The sequence below is a fragment of the Rhea americana genome, unplaced genomic scaffold, assembly GCF_003343005.1.
Source record: "Rhea americana isolate MKP2758 unplaced genomic scaffold, rheAme1 scaffold_263, whole genome shotgun sequence".
NCBI classification, from domain to species: domain Eukaryota; kingdom Metazoa; phylum Chordata; class Aves; order Rheiformes; family Rheidae; genus Rhea; species Rhea americana.
The window spans coordinates 334,116-357,359 of record NW_028186383.1 but is presented as its reverse complement, the minus strand read 5'-3'; the positions used below and the strand labels follow the sequence as shown (position 1 = coordinate 357,359).

Here is a 23,244-nt window from a genome sequence, read left to right as displayed (position 1 = left end):
GAATGCCACTTGCATCCTTCAATAAATTACAGCCATTGTTTTTGGTTTCCTAGTGTGTAATTGAAGACTTTTACAGCTAGAAGAAATTATTTATAGATTCATGAAAAATGAATTGACTTTCCTGACTGCCTCATTGGTGTTTTAGGCATCTTCTTTATTCCAATTAAACTTATAAGATCCAAAATCAATGAACTTCTCTATTTTAGAGAATAAATCCTGCAGAAATATAATTTGTTTGGCCTCTGTGAACTGCTTTATTTCCATCTACTTTGTATATGTAATCTATGAAAGAAAAGAAAGTATTCAAAGTGCTGCTAAGCTAAATACAGATAGAAACCTTTCCCCAGTTCTCTCGGCATAGAAATCTGACTCTAGAAAGAAGCCTGGGAATTTGCATACTTTAATAAAATATTCTATATATATTCATGTTCTACAGAGGCTACTACCAGATTCTTTGTAGGAAAGTACAGGGACATGCAAAAGATATGAAATATGTCTCCAAAATTAGGTTTGTCTGAGTTCCTAATAGTTAGATAATTTCTCAAACTCAAAATACACCTTAATTGTCTCTTGTGAAATCTTGTTTCCTGCATTTTTTCTTGTGCAGTATGCTTGTTTCTCATCTGCAAATTGTAAAATTTGATTTCCAATTCAGATCTATCTTTATTGTTTTATCTCAAGAGAATACTTGGCTAACTAAAGGTAAATGAAAAGTAAAGGAATTAAATGAAGTTTGCAGCAAAGTTCGTAAAGGTTATACATGAAATAATGTTAAAAATACTATGGAGACTTTATGCAATGAAAGATTTAATTCTCAGTCTGGACCCTGAAGGATGCAGTGCGAAGATGGGAAGGACTTTGAGTTAAATAAGAGTGACCAGAATGGGTCACTGTTACCATGTTAGCAATTAATCTCAAGTCTGCTGAGGTAGCTCAGGATTGGATCCACAAAGATATGTAGGTTAAGCTTGTTCAGATCACCCTGTATGAGATGACTTTTTACCCCTTTACAAGCCCTACACCTGTCTGCGTGTCCCTGCCCTGACATATTTTAGATTGGCAAAGATTTTTATTTGTGATTTGATGAATCCAGTCTGGGTATTATCCTGAGTAAACTGATTAGTGCGAGACATCTGAACTATATCCTGTGACCTACAGGTAGCATTAAGTTGTTATCCTGTGACGGAGCACTGGACCAGGTTGCCCAGAGAGGTTGTAGAGTCTCCTTCTCTGGAGATCTTCAAGGATGCAAACCTGTCTAACATGCTCTAAGTGACCCTGCTGAGCCGGGAGGTTGGACTAGATGATCTCCAGAGGTCCTTTCCAACCTTACAGATTCTGTGATTCTTCAGAAGTTGTTCAAGAGATGTGCCTGATATAGACAAAATATCGACTGAAAAATATAAAAAGAGCTATTTTTTCCTGACTGTGATCTCAGCTTAAGTTTCCTCTCCAGCATATAAAATAAACTCAAAATCCTAAATTAGGATAGTATTTTGCTAGCCTGCAAAATTCCTTACCAGAAAAATGTTAATTACATTTTCAAGAAGAGCTTTGCAGCTTCCTCTTACAAGCAGGCGTTGAACGCATAACGATCCCATCACTTAAACTGAAAGGTTATCTCTGTTTGAATTATCTTGGTAAGTGTGTAAGCTTATTACGTTCGCTGCTGCCCTTCAAAACTATCTGCTGGTTTTCTGCTTCCAGAAGTGAGTAAGATGGGTTTTTGCCATGAAGACAGTAGCAGAAAGTGAACACACTTTTTCTACAGTTTCTTCATGATAGGAAAGCATGTTTCTGTCATACTTTTCTAAATTTACAATTAGTTGTCATCCTACTTTCATTGAGTTATCACCTCCAGTTCATTTGATTTAAGAAACATCTTTGTTTTACAAACACATTTAATGAATGTGTGGCATTCAGCAGATTGTTATTTTAGTGGGAAATTATCACAGCACTCCTAAAATCAGACTATAGTTTTTCGGTTACTCAGGCTATCCTTTTAAGATGTTTATTGTAGACATAGTGCAGATGAAGTCCTATTTCAGAAAAACTCAAGTAACCTTAAATTTAAGGCAAGTCTCTGGTTTCAAGCAATTTTTACAACAGACCGTTGTCCTTTCTTCTTTACAAGTACTGGAAAGGTATTTCTTTCTGTCTTCAAATGCTTGAGGAAGTTTCTTAATCATTGCCAGAGGGCTAATTGTCAGCAACTGCAATATTTTCATTTTCGTATGGCATCAAATATTACTGGGTGGTTGTAGCATGAAATAACTTTACATTTTTCTACAAAATATTTCCACAGAATATTTGATAGGATGCTTAAATATTATGGAACAAATGGCTCTATAAGTATTTTCGATGTGTTGGTAAAAAAATAGAACAGAATTTGAAAGATAGAAGTTCTAAACCCTGCATTTCATCTATTAAGATACTAATACGAGATTGGGGGGAAGAGGGTTAAGTTTGCTTATAGGTGACATAAAAAGAAAAACCCCCTTGGGTGCTTTTTTGTTAGTTTAAATAATTAATTTTATTAAATCAGTGACTCCTGTTTTGCCTCCCACAAACTACCTAGCCCTTCTCACCAAAAAACACATAAGCAGAGCTTATTCCCCATCTCTCATCATAAATATAATATCCCTTGAATGGAAGAAGCTTTACTGGAGTCATAGAATCACAGAATCGGTAAGGTTGGAAGGGACCTCTGGAGATCATCTAGTCCAACCTCCCTGCTCAGCAGGGTCACCTACAGCATGGTAGACAGGTTTGCATCCAGGCAGGCCTTGAAGATCTCCAGAGAAGGAGACTCCACAACCTCTCTGGGCAACCTGGTCCAGTGCTCCATCACTCTCACAGGCAAGAAATTCTCCCTCACGGTCAGGTGGAACTTCCTGTGCTTCAGTTTCTGCCCATTGCCTCTTGTCCTGTCACACGGGACAACTGAAGAGAGTTTGTCCCTGTCCCCTCTGACACCCTCCCTTCAGGTACTTGTACACGTTGATGAGATCCCCCCTCAGTCTTCTCTTCCCCAGGCTGAAGAGGCCCAGCTCTCGCAGCCRTTCCTCACAGGGCAGRTGCTCCAGCCCTCTGATCATCTTCGTAGCCCTACGCTGGACTCTCTYCAGTAGCTCCCTGTCTCTCTTGTACAGGGGAGCCCAGAACTGGACACAGTACTCGAGATGAGGCTTCCCCAGGGCTGAGTAGAGGGGTAGGATCACCTCCCTCAGCCTGCCAGCAACACTCTTCCTAATGCACCCCAGGATACCTTCCTGGCCACATTGCTGGCTCATGGTCAACTTGTCATCCACCAGCACTCCCAGGTCCTTCTCTGCAGAGCTGCTCTCCAGCAGATCAGCCCCCAGTCTGTCCTGGTGCATGGGGTTATTCCTCCCTAGATGCAGGACTCTGCACTTGCCCTTGTTGAACCTCCTGAGGTTTCTCTCCGCCCAACTCTCCAGTCTGTCCATGTCTCTCTGAATGGCAGCACAGCCCTCAGGTGTATCAGTCCAAGAAKTTTTCCTGGCTTCAGAGGACATTGCACACAATTTAAGCAGAATTTAGTCTTCATGTAACTATAAGGAAGTGCAGTAATGGGATCGCTCTGATTTCCATACCAGAGGTGGAAGTTTACTATTAAAACAGGTGATGACTCTTGCTGCTTTGAGAAGCACCAGCAGAGCTCAACCAAGACTGAGGCTGCAGTGCAACAGTTAGCTATGCTAATCTGGGACTTCACTGATGCTAAAATGTCTGGTCCTATCAGACCTCATAACCATTTCCCTCAGCTTTGCATTACTGCCTTTTCTTCACGCAGCCTAGCAATGGAGAACATCTGACTTTATGATGAAAGCTAAATGGTTATAAAATATTTYGGGGGGTAAGGTATTGTTACTGTATTTTGTTACTGTTTATTTCCCTATCTCCCTGACTCATCAAGTGTGCAAAGAATCTGTCTAGGAGACTCACAGGGTACCACCAACCTTCATCCTGAAAGCCTGAGATTTTCTGTTTTATATATATTTAATTCTCATGTAATATCACACTATAGAATTGTCTTTTAATGAGTAATATTTGTAGAACTGATATCTATTGGGATGATATAAATCATTTAGCTCTATCTTTTACTGTGTTAAGCAATATAACTACACTGCTTGTAATTTATACATTGAATTTCATTTTAGGGCAAATTTTATTAGGCTAGTTTGTGATTCTTTGTGAATGGAGTGTTTATAACGAAAATGATACTAGGCCAGGAAATATTTGCCATACTATTTTGACTATGCTAAAGATCATTAGAATTATATAAGCAAAAATATTGAACACTTCTGATCAACAAGCCTATAGGGACAATCTATTTTCAATGGCCATATGCTTACTACCTCTACATTTTATATTTCTTGTCAATAAATGTCATTTTTTCCCCTTCATTTTGTTTAAAATTCTCTAATATGAAATTAGAAATTCATTATTCTACTTTACCTCTGTAGTATCAGTAGGTTGCATGAAACCTTTATAATGTTCTCTGGAACGTATCCAAGGGGAAATGTCAACATCGACATGATTTAAAATGCAATAAATATTTAATAGTGAGATATTCTAGACTATCAGACTGATATGCAAGTATAAATCTGCATTTTTGCATTGCATTTTTAGGAAGATACTTCATGTTAAATCAGTAGCAGATTTAGCATTCTTCTTTGAGCTGGACATTTAGTTCAGATTTGGAAGAAATGCAACAAAAACAATTTGAGTAAGGGAAAAATGTCCAGTAAACTGACAGATGGGTAAATCAAGATGATAACATTGCTTACATAGCTACCTATTTTAACTTACTCAGGTAGATGTAATTTTCAGGGATGTAAAAGAAAATTATATTCTAAATTATTTATATGTAGGGATCAACAATCAGTTGACTCATATAATGACTTTCTGCTCCTGACAGGAATCAAAATCGAAAGAATATAATTAAGTGTACAGCCTTACCTAYTTAAATACAGTAGAAAGTCATTACTGAGTCAAATAAAATAAGGTCACACAGTTTTAGCTATCTTCTTTTGCATTTATTTGTTATTTTATTGCCTTTTTAGTCTTCCCAATCTTTAGATTATTCCAGTTGCACAGTGTTTTTTCCTAGTGGTTCCCTATTGTTGATATGTTACATACCCATAAGGCAAAGTACTTTAAAGACCAAAATCATTATCTTGATGGAGCTTTCCTTAGCTATGTAATCTTCCCCCAAACCTCCTTTAGCTTTTCCCATAACCACTTATTATCAGAACATTCATTTCTTATTACTTTTTCATCTTATTTTTTATTATCTAATTCAAATGTTTCTTGAAGTAAAGAAATTATGTCATCTGCAGGAATTTCTCCTCTCCTATCTAGTGTTGCTAATGTGGCTGTCTCATCTTTGTGAAGCTTTTGTTTAAAAAGTCTGTGATTACATACAGCTCGTTAGGTTTTGAGCTTGAATCAGAAAATGAAACTACCTGTATTCTCCATAAATTCACTTAGTCTCTTCACTTCTGTTGTAAATGAAATAATTTCTCTGTACTTTGAACAGGTATAAAAATTTCAGGATTAGTGTTATTATTTTCATAAATAATACTTACACTTTCAACTTATGTGAAGTTATTTTATGTTGGTTTCTTGTTGGCTGAGTCTGTGGCTGAAAGGCTAAATTGGTCCTGGGATGCTCCCATCTGTTTTTGAAGTAGTCAGCCATTTCAGCTGGCTTTCTTAGGGCACAAATTCAAGACTGTATTCAGAGCCCTAATTAACTTGCTGATCATTTTGAGGCATATCAATATTAAACTGTTTGGGCATATTTCCTCTCAAAAGCTTTTCTTCAAGATCTTGATGCCGTTGTCTTTCATTATGAAATAAAATCTCTGGCCAGGAGTCACTTTTCTAACGCATGCAAATTGTACCGTGTATGTCATGAGTTAGAACTGCCACACTCCTAATATAATATGCTAATCAGGAAGAATGACTGCATGTTTTCTTTAACTGATTTAAAGCAAGCTCATTAGTTTTTTGCAGAAAATCAGAAGACTGAAAATAAAGTATAGCAGAGTATCATAGAMTAGTGCAGACTGGAAGATGCCTCTGGAGGTCATTTGGTCCAACTACTTGCTCAGTGCAGGGCTAGCTTAGATCAGGTTTCCCCAATAAATAGTTGAAAATTGTTAATTGAGTTAAAATATTGGTGCAGAAAATTTTACTTTTGTCGACTCTGTGAAGTTGGACTTAGAAAATCCTTCTCTGAGAATTTTCATCTGGAAATTGTTTTGAAGCAAAGCTGGAGCCTAGCTTTCTGTTAAGTGAGAAGACAGTTATGCCTGCTTCTGCGGTGTTGGCATAGTTCAGGAGCTGGACTGAGAAGAGAAGATGAAATCAATCTCTGTGAACACCACTGCAGTTTGTATATGGACGGTGATGTAACACGTACCAGCTTATTGTTCTTATCTGTATATTGGCTCAGAAGGCAGGAGTGAAATTWTTACTATCCCAGTCAGATTCCTGCTTTTATTTAATCTCTCTCTATTCCCAGGATGCATGCATGCAAATATGTATTTACAAATAAGATAGCACAAGAGTTCCAGGCATGTAATATATGAAACATATTGCTCTTCCCAAATATGTGTCATATTTTGGCTACAGGAATAGTTCTTAGGCAAAAAGGGAAAAAATCTATTGGATAGTGTTTGARACATGCAGAGTAATGTTCCTTTTTGTCTTCTAGACAGAGGTACTAGGTAGCCTATATACATCTGCTCCTTTTTATACTCACACAGAGGCATAGGAAGCTGTTACTATGAATGAAAAATGCATTTTTAGAAAAAAAATCCCAAATAATCAGTTGGTCAGGGGAAACCTACTCAGCTTTGAGAAAGATATGGCTGAAGCTGCGGTGTTCCTACCACAAGAACTACATCACCTTGTGACAGTTTAAGTAATCTAAAGGAGAGAGTGGGTGAAATACACTTTACATGCACTAGGAGAGCAAGTATTCAAAAGCAGTATCTTGAAACACAACTACAGCTAACCTATTGACTAACCAACCCTCTCTTTAGTCAATAGGTACTAACCTATTGTATGTAGTCATGTTTTTGAGTTAGTGCTTTTAAATAATTGCTCTTTTAGGTAGCGATACAGATTAAATAGTGCATTTTTCTGTACATAGAGTTTTCTGTACATAGAGTTTATGTGCAAATATTATTTGTAGGTACTAAAATAATCAGTTCTAATACAAAGGCATAAGGACATATATTTTATTGATTTCAAAATATTGAGATGTATTCATTGTAAAACTCTAGAGTTCTCGTGCAATTATTGGAATGAAGACAACTTCTTCCTAGGACAGAAAAAATGGCCGTATTGAGGACTTTTATTTTTTAACTGTCAAAAAATTATTCCTGCAATCTTTTCTGCCTGGACATGTAAAAAATGTTCTTCCCTAGGGGAGAACCTGATGGCAATGCCAGAAGCTTTTAATATGCACAATAGTCTTCCCATTCTGGAAAGTGATGAATTCTGTAACAAATACATTCTAGTCAGATATTTAGTGATCTTGATACTAGCAAAAATGGATTCTTCATTTCATTCACAATTCCAAAGAAAATTATATTTAATTGAGAATGAAAATGAAATATTCAGAAATGTTACCAGGATTTTTTTACATTCATTCCTTTAATGTATTTCCTATAAATTTCAGGACAAAATTAAAATAAATTAGTTAAAAATTATTTCAAATACAAAATTAAACCCTTTTATTAGAAATGTATCTCAGAAATACTGTTTCCAAATATTTGATTTCCTGTCAAAAAGATAGATGTTTCATGAAATATAAAATAATTTTAGAAAATGTAACCATTTGGCCCAGCTGTGCTCCCTGGAGTGCTAATTCAAATATCTGTTAAATTCAAGGGAAAGTTTGGATTTCTTTATTTGGAATTGAATCAGGCCACAGTTTCACTTTCAGYAAGTATATGAAAATCAATATGCTCTGATGTAGCTTATGCTGTTATTCAGTTTCCATCTGCTCCCTTCCATTGCCTCTTTTTGTGACTGACTACATAATAATTGCTGTACCAATTAATGCCCTTGCAATCCAACTGCATCGTTACTGCAGAATAAATGTTTTGCTTTCTAGCAGTTTGCCCTAGCGTGAAACTTTGCTTTAGTTTTCCCAATCAACTAGCAGCAGAAAAGGAAAAGATGCTTTTTCATAAACAGCTCAATAGGTGATACTGTCTATTCAATACAGAAGTGTTGGCAGAGTTTTAACTAGTAACAATTTATAAATAGRATAACAGCAATCATATATTTTCTGCCTTAGATGAAACTGTTCTAGTTGATGCAATAATAGCCACTTAACATGATTTGAGATTGTAGTAGCCACTTTCTTTACCCAGAATAAAATGTGAATTTTATCTTTCTTTGCAACAAAAGCTTTTAGGAATATAAAAGCTTCCATCAGAAATAAGTAGTCATAATAATTTATTTTCTTGCAATAAGTGTTTTATTTTCCCTAGTGGAATCTCAGTGCATAGCTGCAGTGACTTTCCCATTTTGTCCTGCATCTTTACAATAATGCTGCCAAGAATATCAGACATCAAAGCATCTCAAGACACCAGTCACCATCAAAACCATGTACTCAGTCTAACCCTTGGCATGTCTCATATATATTTCTACTGCTGTTGGAAAAGTCCTTAGAAGATATAAATCTAGATTAAAGGCTGGTGCTAGTTTTATGGATTTTTCTGACTGAAGGGCCACATTTATTGCCCAGTGGGAACTGCGTGAGAAAACAAAATGCAACTAATTCTTGCACCCACATTTCAGTCCACAAACATCTGTTAGCTAATTGGTTTTTTTACACCTCCTAGGAACATCTTTTGTGAACAAAACCTAATTTTCTCAGTTTAAGTGTCTTCCAAACTGTTCTGTTTACTGTGAATATTAGAAATTGCAAATGGATATTTCTATAAAAGAAAAGATTGCTTTAGTGTGCAAGGAGTGATTTACTTCTCTTGCTCTTAGCTTGAGCCGATTGATTCTTGAATCATATAAATTTCTTTTTAACAACTATGTTTTTCTGTAGCATTCACAGTCACAGAACTGTCCTCATGAAGTCTCAGAGCACTCCCATGTACATATATACAAAGCATAATATTAATAAAGATATCCAGTTGGCTTTAATTTAATGACTTCAATTTTGTGCTCATAATCTTGGGARTGGAAGTGCCAAGTTTTATTTTCAAATGTAATGATTATTATCATAACCTAGAAAAGTAAAACTGCATTAGAAGAACATCATTTTGTTTGTAAAGTCATCTGTTCAGGGGGTTAGAAGTCCCAGATGAAAACTTGCTGTGCAGCTGCAAAGAACTGTTTCTATATTTTATCTAATGACTATGTAATATGAAGTACTTAAAAGGCTCTACAGCAGAAACTGAAACACAGGAGTCTCTGGTTCTATTAATTTTTAATCATTGTACTGTAAAAATATACATATATTTTAGATACTGTAGTAGGACAGTTTAGCCACAGGGTTTCAAAAGTGATCCTACATCAAAAGAGTCAGTAGTCTGGTGGCAATATAATTCTCTTGAATTTGGATATGTATTACTCAGGTCATCATTTCCCCAAACAAATTTTCCGGCACCAAAGCCAGCCTGAGAAAAATCTCCCCATCTCTTGCCCTTGGCTGCTTGTGCTGCTCCAGGGCAATGATTGGTAGGGCTGTTTGCAAACCAGGTCACCAAAGGGCTGCAGTTTGCAAAGGAGCCTCTCAGATAGCTGCAAGGGCACAACTGAGGGACAGCCCTATGGGTACAGAAGAGGAAGGGGACATTTTCAGCTGATTTTCCACTACAGAAAGTGCAATGTCAAACCCTGCCCCGACAGAGAAGAGCATTTGCGACCAGAATTTGAACATCATGRATGAGTGCTCTAAGCGGAGAACGTCAGATAAAAGAATCTCTTGAATTTTTGTATTAGAAGGAAAAGTGTGATCCTGTCTTCTTTTAGAAAAGAAGTGAACCAGGCGCCTGCCTTCTGGTTCAGATTTTGAATTCTGAATCCCAGAGAGAAACATTTCCCAAGCAGCAGCACTAAGGTAGCTTTTAAAATATACTTCTGGATCACTCTCTCTCTCTTTCTCACTCTTTTTTTTTTTTTTTAAAACTCAGTCCTGCAGGTTTTCTCTTGGAAGCTGTGATCGATCTACTTATATAAACATCCATCACTCTGTTACTAGGAAACGATTAGGTTTTTCCTCTAAAGAATTGTTGTAAATAAGTACGATGTCATGAAATAAGATCCGTATGTATACTGCCTCTGTTTCCAGCATAATTAAGATCAAAAAAAAATCTAATTTTGGTCTAATTTGCCAGGTTACATTAAATTATCCTTATGATCCATCCATACTTAATTGGTTTGGACTGTAGCTTCATTGCGTTCTATGATCCTGGAAGTAAATGTGAAAAAAAGGCCAAAGTAGACTGAATAAAAGCAGCTTCTTCAGGGTCCTGTCTTAGGAAAGAGAAATATCCTATGCAAGCCACAGGAAGAAAACTCCACCACCTTTCCTGGTGTCTTCARGTCACGAAGTGTGTGGTATTTAAATTCTTCTTACATTAACTTCAGAAGAACTGTACAGAAAAGTGTATCTAGTATTCTTGAAAACTGCTGTGGCACCAAAGAACTGCAAAGTCCACAAAGTTCTGCTGCTTTTTCCTTATCCTGATAAGACCCAAATATAACACAGCAAATATTCCAGCAAAAGCTTAGAAAACTGTGGAATATATTTCTTTCCTTCAAAAACTTTTCCTGTATCTTTGGATTCAAAATATAAATCTTAGCTGTGGAGACTCTGCAATAGTTAAGACCCTGAAGGCTGGTAAGATGATCAGTATTGAAATAATTTTTAGTAAGAGTGCAAATAAAATAGTAGATTATAATTTAAAATTTCCCCTCTAGGAAATACTAGATTAAAAAAAAAAAAAAAAAAAAAAAAAAAAAAAAAAAAAAAAAAAAAAAACTCTGCATGAACAAAACCCTAAAATTTGGAAATTTTCCCACTGAAAATCAACTTGAAAGTCAACCTGAAAACCATGGCACTATTTTGTTGTTTTACTTCTGTTAGATATTTTTATCCATTTTATTTGAATGTGGTAATATAGTTTCCTAAATTGACAAATCCTCTTTTTGCCATAGCTAGCTCATTTCATTTGATCTGTCCTCTATTCTTTTTATTATTATTTTCATAGAGTAATGTCATGTGTTCTGTGAATGTTACATTCTGTGAAAATAATGGCTTGGACTGAGCCCTGGTGTCTTAGCCTTTGTGGCTCTGTTCAGCGTCTTTTAATCCTTCAGATCTAAGACAGTCTCCCTGTCTGAGCGCATACGCAGCCAGGGAAGAAGTTACTTAGCCTCATTAACCCCTTTGGTTGCAGAATGGCTTAAATCAGTGCTGTTGTGAGATTTAGTGGCTACAAATTTCTTTTTAAAGATCAGTAAGGGAAGCGCTCGCAGCTAAAGTATACATTCAGGAAATGGAAGACTTGAATTTAATTTCCTTCTTAACCTAGTATGTTCAATTCATCTTCTGTATTTTAAGAGGTAGACTTAATGCCTTGGCTAGAAATTAATTTAGGATGGGGAGCTCTTAATCACTTTACCAGAGCTGGTGAAGGAATTTGAAATTAGTCAGATCAGAGACAGAGCACACTTGACTGGCAAGTGTTTCTAGTCTTGCTTCTTGTTGCAGAGTCTCTTTGTTTATTTTACTTTTTTTTTTTTTGATACATTAACTGAACAGAAGAAAATTGTACCTTGACATATTTTAATGATCTTTATTGGTGAGAAGGAAACAAATTTGCAGAACCAGTCATGTGGCTGGATGAAAAGTTCCCTATGGGCCATTAAAGACTACATGATTCTAATCTCTGAGTAAAAAGAAAACATAGCCTTACATCATCAGAAAGAAAAATGACTGATTTGAAACTCAAAATTAACAGTGGTTACAGCCATGCAACTTTCTATAGATTGGTTCGTACTGATTAAAAAAAAAAACCCTAACACTATCTGCAATGCAAATCCTGAATAGAAGTAAAAATGTGTAAAGCACTCAATGGTTAAACTCCATAGTTAAAATTTGCTCAAAGTAAAGCTTTTCAGATTATTTTCAGATTATTCTCAGACAATTTACTATCTGGATTTTCAGTAATTTAGTTTGCAGCTCAGACCTTATAGCTATGGTATATTTTAATTCAATTTGAGGCAAAAACTTCCTGAAGCAGAAAATGTTTAAACTTGGCATCTCAGTCAAGGCTTTGATAGCTAATGTGAATTTAATCTAGTGAATGAATAATCCAGATATACATGCAGAAATCATTCTGCTTTATCGTACTATGAAAGAGAATTCGGACTATACTTTTATTGTCTCCAGTGTCACTGAGATGTAGCTTTTGTTCTRTTTTTCATTTAGTGGGTTTTCTCTCTTTTTGCTGTTTTTGTTTTTTCTCTCTCTTGGCTCTAGTATTGCCACTGATATATCATCTTTGGGTGAACTGAGTTGTTTTTTTTTTCATGAAGCAGGCAGTAAGTAACAGCTGTTAAAAAAGACAGACTTTTCCAAGTACAACACTAATGATAAAGTTTTGCCAAAYGCAGTCAGCAGCATTCTTAGTTCCAGTATTAGTAGGTCAGTCTAGCAAACTGACAGTTATTTTGAAATGTTTCAATGTGAAGTGAATTATTCGGCATAAAAATATATGCTTTGCCAAAAAAGGTATTTTGCAATGGGTGAGTGATCAGAGTAGATAATAATCATTTGAGCCATATTCTAAGTTTTRTCATTGGTTTATTTTGATTTTTCACTAATCATTTCCCACCTCCCCGACTGGGAGTGAACAAGCCATGACTATATGAAACTCAGTAGGACTTCTGAGAAAAGATCGCAGATATACTTCTTCCAAACCCGTGTTCTCCCACAAAAACCATATCCCATCTCAAGGCTGATCTTGAAATGACTGTGCGTGTTTACCTGACACAAACTAACATCCTATATTCTAGCGACAATAAGTTTGTGAAATGACATTTGTGTTACTAATCTCTCTGAAACCACTGGCATCACTTCTCTGAGGTAAGCAGGGCTTCAGATACATGAGAGGTGCATAAGTAAGTTCTTTATCAGCTTTATCAAATATCATTGAGATTAACAAGGTATCAAATATATAGATGTGGTATTCTGAAAATTAAAAAGAAAAGAAAAAAGGAAAATTCTGACTCTAAATTATTTTTAGAGTTGGGTCTGGTTAGCTTTCCTGGTAGGCATCTATTTTCCAGTTGTGCTTCAGACGTGGGCAAAAAAAGCTTCCTTTTAAGCCCCAGAAGAGCCCAGCATGGTAGATCTGCTCTCAGCGCGTGCTGGCAGCACCACATTCAATGGAAAATACGGAAAGCGCAGTGACTTCTGTTTGCCAGGTCTGCTMGGAGAAGGCAGCCCCTCCTTGCGCTATGTCTCGGCGCAGTCCTCTGCTTGGGCCGGTGCACCTCTGTGCAGAGGCTTGGGTGGCAGCCAGGCAGTGATGCTGGTACAGCAAGAGATGCCTTCGTCGCAGCCTCGGAGGTTGGCCCTCCCCACCGATGGGCCCATGGGCCAGGAAACTCCAAATCAGTCTGCTGGAGCCCAGTGCTCGTGACTAACAGGACCCAAATAAATTCAGAGAGGAGAGTTATGGCAAAATTTTATAAATAACATTTTGTAAGGTATTTGTTACTCTTATCTCTGACCTCTAGGTCACAGTCTTGGTCCAGGGAAGGTGTCTCGGGCACAGACGTTTCCCAGCTACCCCTCGGAGCAGGACGAGGAGCACCAGCAGTCCTTGGCACTGGCCGGCAGCTACGGATTCAGCTACAGCTCAGGCCTCATCCAATGACACCCGGAGAGCGGTCGGCCGGGAGAGACAGTGTAGCCTGGAGCTTGCCACCAGGGTCAGGAAGCAACGTGTGCCCTCTGCACCCACAATTTGCAGTGAAAACTGAGGCCTGCCAGCTCCAACCTGGTCACAGCAAAGATTGAACCCTGAAGAAGCAGCTTCCCTGAAGCAGAGGCTAAGTCATTATTTATTTATTTTATCTTTCCTTTTGTTAATATGTTTAGAAAGGGGGGGAGGGGAAGCATTTGTGTTGTAAGAAAGTGATTGAAACAATTGAAACTGTGTTGGTGTGAAGGTTTCTGCATGACAGGAGAAGGCCCGCTCTGGACTCTATCATGATGACGCATTTTGACATTAGGGTCTTCCTACCCATCTTCATTGTCAGGTCCGCTCATCTTCACTGATAATGTTTTTAGGTCCTTGTTGCAGCCCACTGATTCCAACTGGAATTGTTGAAATGCTGCCAATCAAATAAACAGCATAGATAATGTAGATGTTACCCTTAGAATCAAGTAAAGTTGCTAATTATTTGGAAGGTCGAGTATTACTTGGATCAGACTCCAATAAGTACTGGAGTAGCAGGCAAATACTTAGTTACTTGTTGAGAATGGAATTTGGTGCATTAAGAGAAGATTACTACCTASTGTGTGTCTAACCTTAAATTCCTGGGACGCAAATCTTTCCCTTACTAATATGCACATAACTCCCATGAATACCTCTAAGAGCTGCTCATGATGATGCATTTTGACATTATAAGCAGCAAAGTAGATCCCCTGGAACTGCCAAGAACTCTTCTCGTTTGCAAATTGTTTAAATAGTCATGCCTGCAAGCATAACTTCAAACAGCAGGAAAACTGTTCTTCAGACAAATAAATGTGGGCTGAATTCCTGACTGACAATCTCGTATTGTATGTTGTGGGCCAGATATGGTACAGAAACTGAGYTCTGGTCTTGTCTTTCTGGTAAGTGTTGCTTTGATTTTCTCTGTTTCTTTCTCAGATAYTTGTTTTAGATGCATATTCTGTACTCTATGAACATGGATCAGGTATCAGTTTACATTGAAAAGGATGATGAGTACATCTCAATGGAAGTTTTCTTTCTTCAGAAAATGCCTTTAAAAAATGAACTGTAGAAGGTTATTTGTAATCAGTAAGGAGGAAATAAGTTGGAAGGCATACCTGTAGGCAGCGAACAAATTTTACCTATTCTAAATACTTAGATTCTTGTGAGTGGCATCAAATATTTATGTACTTCTTGCGATGCCCTGAAACATTTGAAAATGTGGAGAGAAAAATCTGCTGTCTTGCTACTGTATGAGCAGCCCTTGCATTCTGTTCCTGGGATGGACCCCGCTGCCATGATTGCAAGAGGAATTCTTCTCATTAGTTATTTCTCAGGACAGGTTGAGGAAGCATGTCAAGAAAGAGACACATAGACTGTTTTCCAATTAAACAATCAGTTTTATCTATTATAATTTAACTGAAAAAGTGCTACTGGGTTGTTTTATATGTACACACACATATACATATATATAGTATAATAAAGTAGAGAATAAATTTCTGCATTTGATTAAACATTTACTGATATAGTATGTCCAGCTTTTCTCGAAACGTTTTACAGGCTAATAGACCTTACAAACATACAGATTTCTACACTCAGTGAGCAGCTGCTGAATAAAAAAGCTTTGTGATCCATTTGAGTGAAACAGTTGCACCCCACCACAACCAGCTTTATTTTTGCTCTCCTTTCCTGTCTCATTCACTACCTCTTCTCCTTCTCACAGTGCTGCCACACTCAGGAATAGAATGGCTCCCTACAGAGAAAGTTTTGATGAGCTAACACAGTAATGAAAAACTGTTCTCTCACGCTGGCAGGGAGCTGTACCTGTGGTGCTCTCTGAGCTGTACCCATCAACGAAGCTTCTTTCACACTTTCATTTAAGAAAAAAAAAATGTAGCTGACATTTTGCTTTGGGAAAATTTCCAGTTTGCAAATGTTGCATGCAAAGTGTGATACAAAAGGATAGATGCTCAGCTGGCATAGTTCTGTTATTTAATGGAGCTTCACCAAATATACACCTTTTGAGGAACTGACCAATTATTTGTATTTCTATGCAAGTGTAATCATTTTCCTTGCCCTAAAAATATACATTTTTTAAAAAATTCCTTGGAATAAGTTTCCAGTATGTTTTGCAGGTTTCTATGCTGTATCTGTAACTATATCTGTAACTATTTTTCTTAGTGGCTTAAATATTGGTCATTTAATGCTTATATATTCTTTTTGGCCCCAAAACAGGAAAAAGGAAAACTGGAGAGTATCAGAATCGCTTTATAGATTCAGTGCCCACATTAAAAGCCTATCTAAATTCTAAAGCTAGTCCTTTAGCTGTTTTTTCGATAAGAACATAAGAACTATATGGAAGTGCACTCCCTCCATTTCCTACAGAAAGGTTGCTGTCTATCCCAGATGAGTTTGTCTTCCTATACAGTGCATGAGTAATGTTCAGTTAATGAAAATGTAGATAATGTTTCCAAAAACAAAAAATAAAAAGGATTAGCTATCTAGAGGAATTTTACTAAATATTTTGGGTTTGCTACATTATGCTGCTATGCATTAGTAAAAAGTTGTGAAGTGTCATCTCATAGCAGCAGTTAGAAAACTGAACTGYAGGACAAAGCCAGAGAATTGAGTCAACAAAAAGCAAAACTGACTTACCAGGAACATGTTTTTCTTTCAGACAGTGAACACATCCACACTGAAAGTTAAGTATGCAACTTCATAGTATCCTGTAACACAGTGAAATGAAACTGGGCACCTGGAGCACAAAGATATTCAGTGGCAGGTGGAGTTTGCCGTTTGTGGCAGTCCAGAACAGCAGATGATACCACTGTAAAATTTGTGTATTTGTATCACTTCCAGAAATGTTCCTCAGAAAAACTTCATGAGAACCAGACAGGCACCAGACCAATAGTTTGCCAGAATTTTCTGTTTTCATGGAATTACTTTAATTCCTGACATATGCCTGTCGATAATACAAGCGATTCCCCACTGAGACAACTTTGTCCAGCTCCTAGTGGTTCTGCCAGAAGGARACTCTTTTGGCACCCGTGGTAGAGCTGCCTGCCTAGAGACTAACAGGGGCAATAAAGATGCCTGGGTACCCCATGGTCCCTGCTCAAGTCTCGGCTTCCTTCATGCGCAAGGCACACAGATAATAATACGCCCACTCCTGACCAAAGAAGAGCTCTCTGTTTCTAGCTAATGCGCTGTGAAGAGCAGGAGGGCAACCAAATGTCTTCAGTGGTAACCAGGTGCAACCACTGAAAACAAAATTTAGAGTTAGTGCATTGAAAAAAATTAACATAAGGCCGTTGTCTTCAGTTCTGAGGAAGAGTCAGATGAAAATATTTCTGTAACTGTGATTTTACATTTTAAAACATGATCCTTGATAACTGGATATTAATTCTTATAAAAAATMACAGACAACATTACTAAATGTAGCTACTAATATCTCTTTGCTGTGAATATTATTGATTGATGCATGCTGGTACTTTTGATTTTGAATTCACTTGGCACAGAAAAGGAGAAATTGAAGGAGATAGGTAATAAATCATAAACATGATGCCAAGGTAATTGAGTAGCCCCCCTTCTAAAGCAGCTACGTTATATTATTAATGGTTTAGATCATCTGTGAGTATATTCTTCGGAACAAATTTGCTTGCCTGTGTTAAAGCAAAGAGAAAGAAGAATGTCTTAAAACATTGTGTTTGCAGTCTTCCTGAATAAATGTTCARGCTGTACTTTGTCTGGTGGGCTCTGACTCCAGTATCTCACAAGTATGTAGCCTAAACAAAATTATGCTCTTGACTTTTTTCCTCAAAATCCAGCAAGGAAAGTGTGAAAATCTATTGACAAACCAAGTAAATTTGTTAGACTAGCTATTCTCTTTTGTTCAGGMAAAAGTCTGCAATGGTATTTCTGGAAATTTTTTATTTAACAACTTGGGGATAGAAATCACATTGAGAAGCTACAAACACATATCTAATCAAGTCTTGCAAGCTGGTAAGACTTTGCTGGGGCAAGAGTTAGAATTAAATGTCTGAGGTCAAAAATCTTTTAAAATGTTCTCTTTAGCAATAATTTAGATTATTCAAATAACTTAAACRCCTACAGGCACCGTTTATTTAGTAGATGCTACATGCAGGCAGACTGTAAAGACCCTTATGGGTTCATGGCAAAAGATAAAAAAGGATGTTAATCAGACCACTGAATGGCATTTATCGGAACTTTGTGCTTGTTCAGTTCTTGCTCTCCAGTGTAGTAGATGTTACCACAAAGGATAGTGATTTTTCAGATATTAGAGCACTAGGAACTGACAAAGATCATCAGTCCACAGCATATAAACCCCTATTCATGTTTAGCTCACCAGCCACATTTGCTAGTTTTCAACTGATAACCTAGAAACTACAGGGTAGTTTTCCATGTCAAAATATCCATCTCTTGAATTGCTACCCCTTATAACTTGAAATCTAGCATCGCCTATATGCAAGTGTGTCACTGTATTTAGCTCCTTTTTATACATACTGCAAAGGAATAAATGTGGCTTTTATCCATAAACAGAATGAAGCAGATAGTGGAGAAAGTGCAGAAAGCTACTGTTTGGTTATAGGAATAGATCCAAGAGCATTGGAAAGTTTGTTTTTGCATATATTATCCCAATTATTTGTGACTCTTTCCAAGATAACTTATTACATAGCAAGTATATATTAGAACCTTATATTTTTCAYCATAGACAACTAGTGGGGTACCTGCCTATATTTTGTTAGTAGAAGAATGGTGCATAGCACTGTAGTAGCACAGCTTCAAAATTGAAGGATTTAAGGTTTGATGTATTAATTTTGTGGATGCAAAGTCTGAACTCCATATAGGGTATAGTGTATATTCTTGATATTATAAATAAATAATCTTTGCTTTTGATTTTAGATAAAAAGATGTGCTATGTTGGGAACAAGTACATGCATCTGTTGGAATGAAAGAAATGTCAAAGTATATTGAGTATCATGTTATAATAAGAAGTTTGTCTTTCTGTGTCCAAGCCTTACAAGACAGTAAAAGGTGCTATGGGAAGGCGGTATGTACTCAGCGATTATTTGAATGGTATTACACTTAGACACCGATTCACCCGTGGATTCTGAAGATTGGAATCCACAGATAAACTGGTTATACTCGAGAAAATTGAAGTTTCACTATACAAAGGTGCTTCTTGCATCTTTGCATTCATATGCAGCATGGCAGACTTTTATGGATATGGTTAAAACAGACATGAGAATAATTGAGTTTTAAGGATGATTAATTAAAATTAGAGCATTTTAAAATGTTGGTGTGATGAGTGCAGCAAGTCATGATGGAGAAAAGATTTCTTTTTTAATTGAATGCAAGCTCTGAATCTTTAAGATGAAGCAGTAAAYCTTCTAAAATCTTACATTGATAGTCCCAAAGAAGGGTTAAGACTTCATTGTTTTGTGTTTTTTCCTTGAGTACAGTAACCCTTCATGAGGTTAAATGTGTTTACCTCATTTTCTTCTTACAGTCCTGGGACTGAATGGATACATTTTACAGTAGGTTTTTTTTGTTTCTATTTAACAGTACTTGACATAAATGAAGTTAACTCTCATTTTTAGTATWGGCTACTTCTTTCTTTTCACAATTTTTTGCATTGTATGATAGCAAGATTGCAATAGGCATATAAAATAACACAAGATTAACCAACTGTTCTGACAATTTGATACCAATTACAAAACTAAAGATTACAGTTAGATGTTTATTCTCATCACTGCTCCTGCTGCTAAAACAAAATAAATGATAGAAAATAAAGTTGCCCTTGTTGATGTTAATTATTGATTTTCTTGATTTTCCTTAGATGACAGGCTGTGGCAGGAGCTATTTATGTTCTAGAACTRCTTTTTGTGAGTTATACTGATTTAAGAAGATTGTAAGGAAAACGGGCAATATAGAAAACAGAATTGTGACTTCCTACCAAAGTATGATGTATGCTCACCTTTTATCACTGCTCTCAGTTCCATTTGGCTCTTTGAAAAACACCATCATAGAAAAAGAGAGAGAAGAAGATTTTAGAAGCATAATGAAGCAGAAGAAAAAAGATAGGATAAGAAATCAAGGAAAAATAAAACAGATTCTTTAATCTCTCAAAAGATTARGAGAATTTAGGAGACATTATAGGTGCATAGCACTGGGTCATGTCGAATACAAAAAGGTTCTTTCTGGAGCATTCAAATTATTGTGGCTTTACAAGGATTGGTGTTTTGTGCTTTGTTCAACTCACAGGCCAAACTTTTCTGTAACAGTGGGCACAATAGTGTTGGACCCCCTTTCCCTAGCATGGCTGGAAGAACGATGGAGCAATCGAGTTAAAGCACTTTATGCAATACAGATGCTAAATAATAGTACTTTGTACAGCACATCACTACTGCCATCACATGATTTTGTGGAATTACTACTGCAAGATATTACTAAAATTGATTTAGAGTATTTCAGAGCCAATCAAACTCAAGGTGATAATAGCAGCATCTGCATTTATGATAGATGAAAATATGTACACAGGTGCTCCAGCCTTATGYGTCTAATTAGGAAATGATGTGACAGGCCTCTGTGAGAAAGCTTCTCCCATCAATTCTGGAAAAAACCCTGCTGAGACAAACAGAATAAACAGGACAACAGCGAGGTCAGTCTTCTGAACACTTTTCTTTCTCTGAAGTCGGATTTCTTATTTTAATCTTTCAGGAATTTGCTAGCATCCACACCTACGACCTAACTAGAAAATGTTGATAGCACCTAACCTTTAAATAGGCTGCATTGATCCTCCCCTCCCCTATTCCTGGAATAAGACTARGGTAGGAGTTAGATGATTAAGTTGCTCAGCGCAAGCAGTTAAAACTAGTTATTTCTGAGCGTGCTTGAGAAACTTTTAGTGCCTATTAGAAAAGGTGCCTAAAATTTAGGGCAGGTTGCTGGTGGGAGTGAGGGTTTCATGCTGCGCTACCCTGCCTAACGCGGGAGCCCGGAGGAATCCAGGTTCATGCGGTCTGCGGTGGGTCCAGCCCTTGAAGTGTCCTCTGTTTTCTAACAGCAACCCTGTTTTATCCAAAGACTCACAGCCAAAGGCGACATGAAGACAAGGAGAACTGGCAGTATCGTGAAGGTACTATAGGGACACAGAAATCTTTAAAGTATAGGAACATATTTAAGGAGAATAACTGGAGATGATGTAACATACTGGTCTTACTTTCACTTTCTATCACAAACTTTCGCTTTCTATYATAAACTGTGAGTTTAATATTTTCTCTGTGGGTCCAAATTCTGGTGAGTGTTTCTCCTACACTCAGAAGTCCCAGCAAAGACTGATTTCAAATATTCTTTTTTCTCAGATTTCTTTTTTTAAAGAGATAATGAGTTTAAGCTGTTAAAGGACTTTGTAGTACAAATCACAGAATTTTCCGTTGAATATGGGACTTAGACATTTACCTTTTTTATGTACCCTATCAGGCAAAAAAAAATCTACTTTTCCTTTTCTTAAAATCATATAGGTCCATTTTACTGCTACAAGAAAAGTAGTTATCCAATGATTCAAGAGTCAGTTGTTTAATAGAAGTGTGCTTTATTATATTAACCTCCTTTCAGCAACATTTCTAAGGTTTTAAAGCAGCAAAAATACAACAGTTTGGGTAGTATTCTGAGCCAGCTGCTAACTATGGTTGTGTCATATTATTTGCTTGATTTTTTTTTGTTTTAACTATTTAGGAAAGCAGTGCAGAAAGAAAGAGCACAATAAATGCTCAGGATAAAATTTCCAAATTACTGTTGATTAAGTTTACCCTAAAGTAAAAGTTTCAAAAGAAAAAAAAAAAAAAAAAAAAAAAAGGACAACTATACAGAAAATATTGAAAAGAAACATTTTTTTTTAACTATTTTACACTGGAAAGGCAATTTACATATCCAAACCCTGGCAAATCACATTGACTCTTATTGGGTCCAGTCCTGCCAYACTACAAACATTTAAAGAGTTTATATGTTACATTTCAAATGACACTTTTGGAAGTTTCTTGTGTGCAGAATTTACTAGCTTGTAAGCTAATGTGAATATTGATAAGGTTGAGGTTTGGGTTGTTTTCCTTTTTGCTTTTATTTGTTTCAATCTTATGTTCAGCTGCTGTTCACTGATATTATGACAGTATGAGAATGAAGCTTTGCTTTGGGTTTGTTTATTGAAAAAAATAATATATTGTTCTTATTATGCTATGTGTGATGTGATATTTTCCCTGTGAACTATCCTGGTAGAAGTACTGTGTCTATGGAATTTGAATTAAAAAGATTAAATAACTGCAAAGATGTGCACTACATATTTGTTTTTTCCTCCTTCCGTGAATCTCAAAAATAAGCAATTATTTTGAAAAAAGAAAAGTACAGAAAAGCTACAGGAGCCAGGGGAGACAAGAAATAAGGGCATCACCAGAAATACAAAAAGCAGTGTGGTCTTGCAAGCACTTAACCTCAACCTCTCCCTTTTAGGGTTGTATTCTGTCTCTAAAAACAATGAAACAATACCAACTTCTCAGTTAATAGATATTTCTGTATCAGGAGTTCTGACAGAGAATTTAAATGTAATCAAATTCATTACATTATCATTTTGGTATTTTGATATTTATTAGTGAGATCATCAAAGAAACATCCCAATGCTACAGGGTTTTACTTGTAATGCTGTGCACAATTTAGAAGTATCTGCTATGGCATTTGATAACTCAGGAAATAAAACAATTTATTAATAGTACAGTTCTGTGTATCCTCATCAACTTCACATTCAAGCATCTATATTTCCAAAATCCTTTAGCAAGTGAATGAAAAAAAAAAGATATACCCCCTTGTAGTGTGTATGTGTCTGTGTTCAGGAGTACACAAAACCAAAATGAGATGTTTTCTGATGGCATTTGACATTGTAAACAACTTGCGTCTTCAGTGCTAGGCTAAAAGACCTTTTGTTTAGGTTTTAAAATTTTTTAGCTGGAGTGTAGGATAACTGCACAATGTTATTTTCACTCAAGTAGTTCAGAAAAGCCTTCTGTCCACATTATTCTCAGAAGAGCCTAGAGTCTTATTCTCCTGTGCCCATGAAGGCTAAGCAAAATGTGCTTTTCACTGTCAGGCTGTTGATGCTCCTTCCTAACCAACCAAGTGGAACTGGTAACTGAGCTGTAGGCGTTAATGATGCCTTCCC

At 36.6% G+C, this 23,244-nt stretch overlaps 1 protein-coding gene across 1 annotated transcript in view; it reads left to right on the top strand.

Annotated features, from left to right (window-relative positions):
* The window catches only part of DOK6 (docking protein 6), a 157,624-nt gene extending 135,265 nt beyond the window's left edge, over window positions 1-22,359 (top strand). The window contains exon 8 of the mRNA XM_085307761.1: window positions 13,816-22,359. Coding sequence (XP_085163887.1) covers window positions 13,816-13,955 — 140 coding nt within the window. The 3' untranslated portion in view covers window positions 13,956-22,359. The remainder of the gene's footprint in view (window positions 1-13,815) is intronic.
* The last annotated feature ends 885 nt before the right edge of the window (window positions 22,360-23,244 follow it).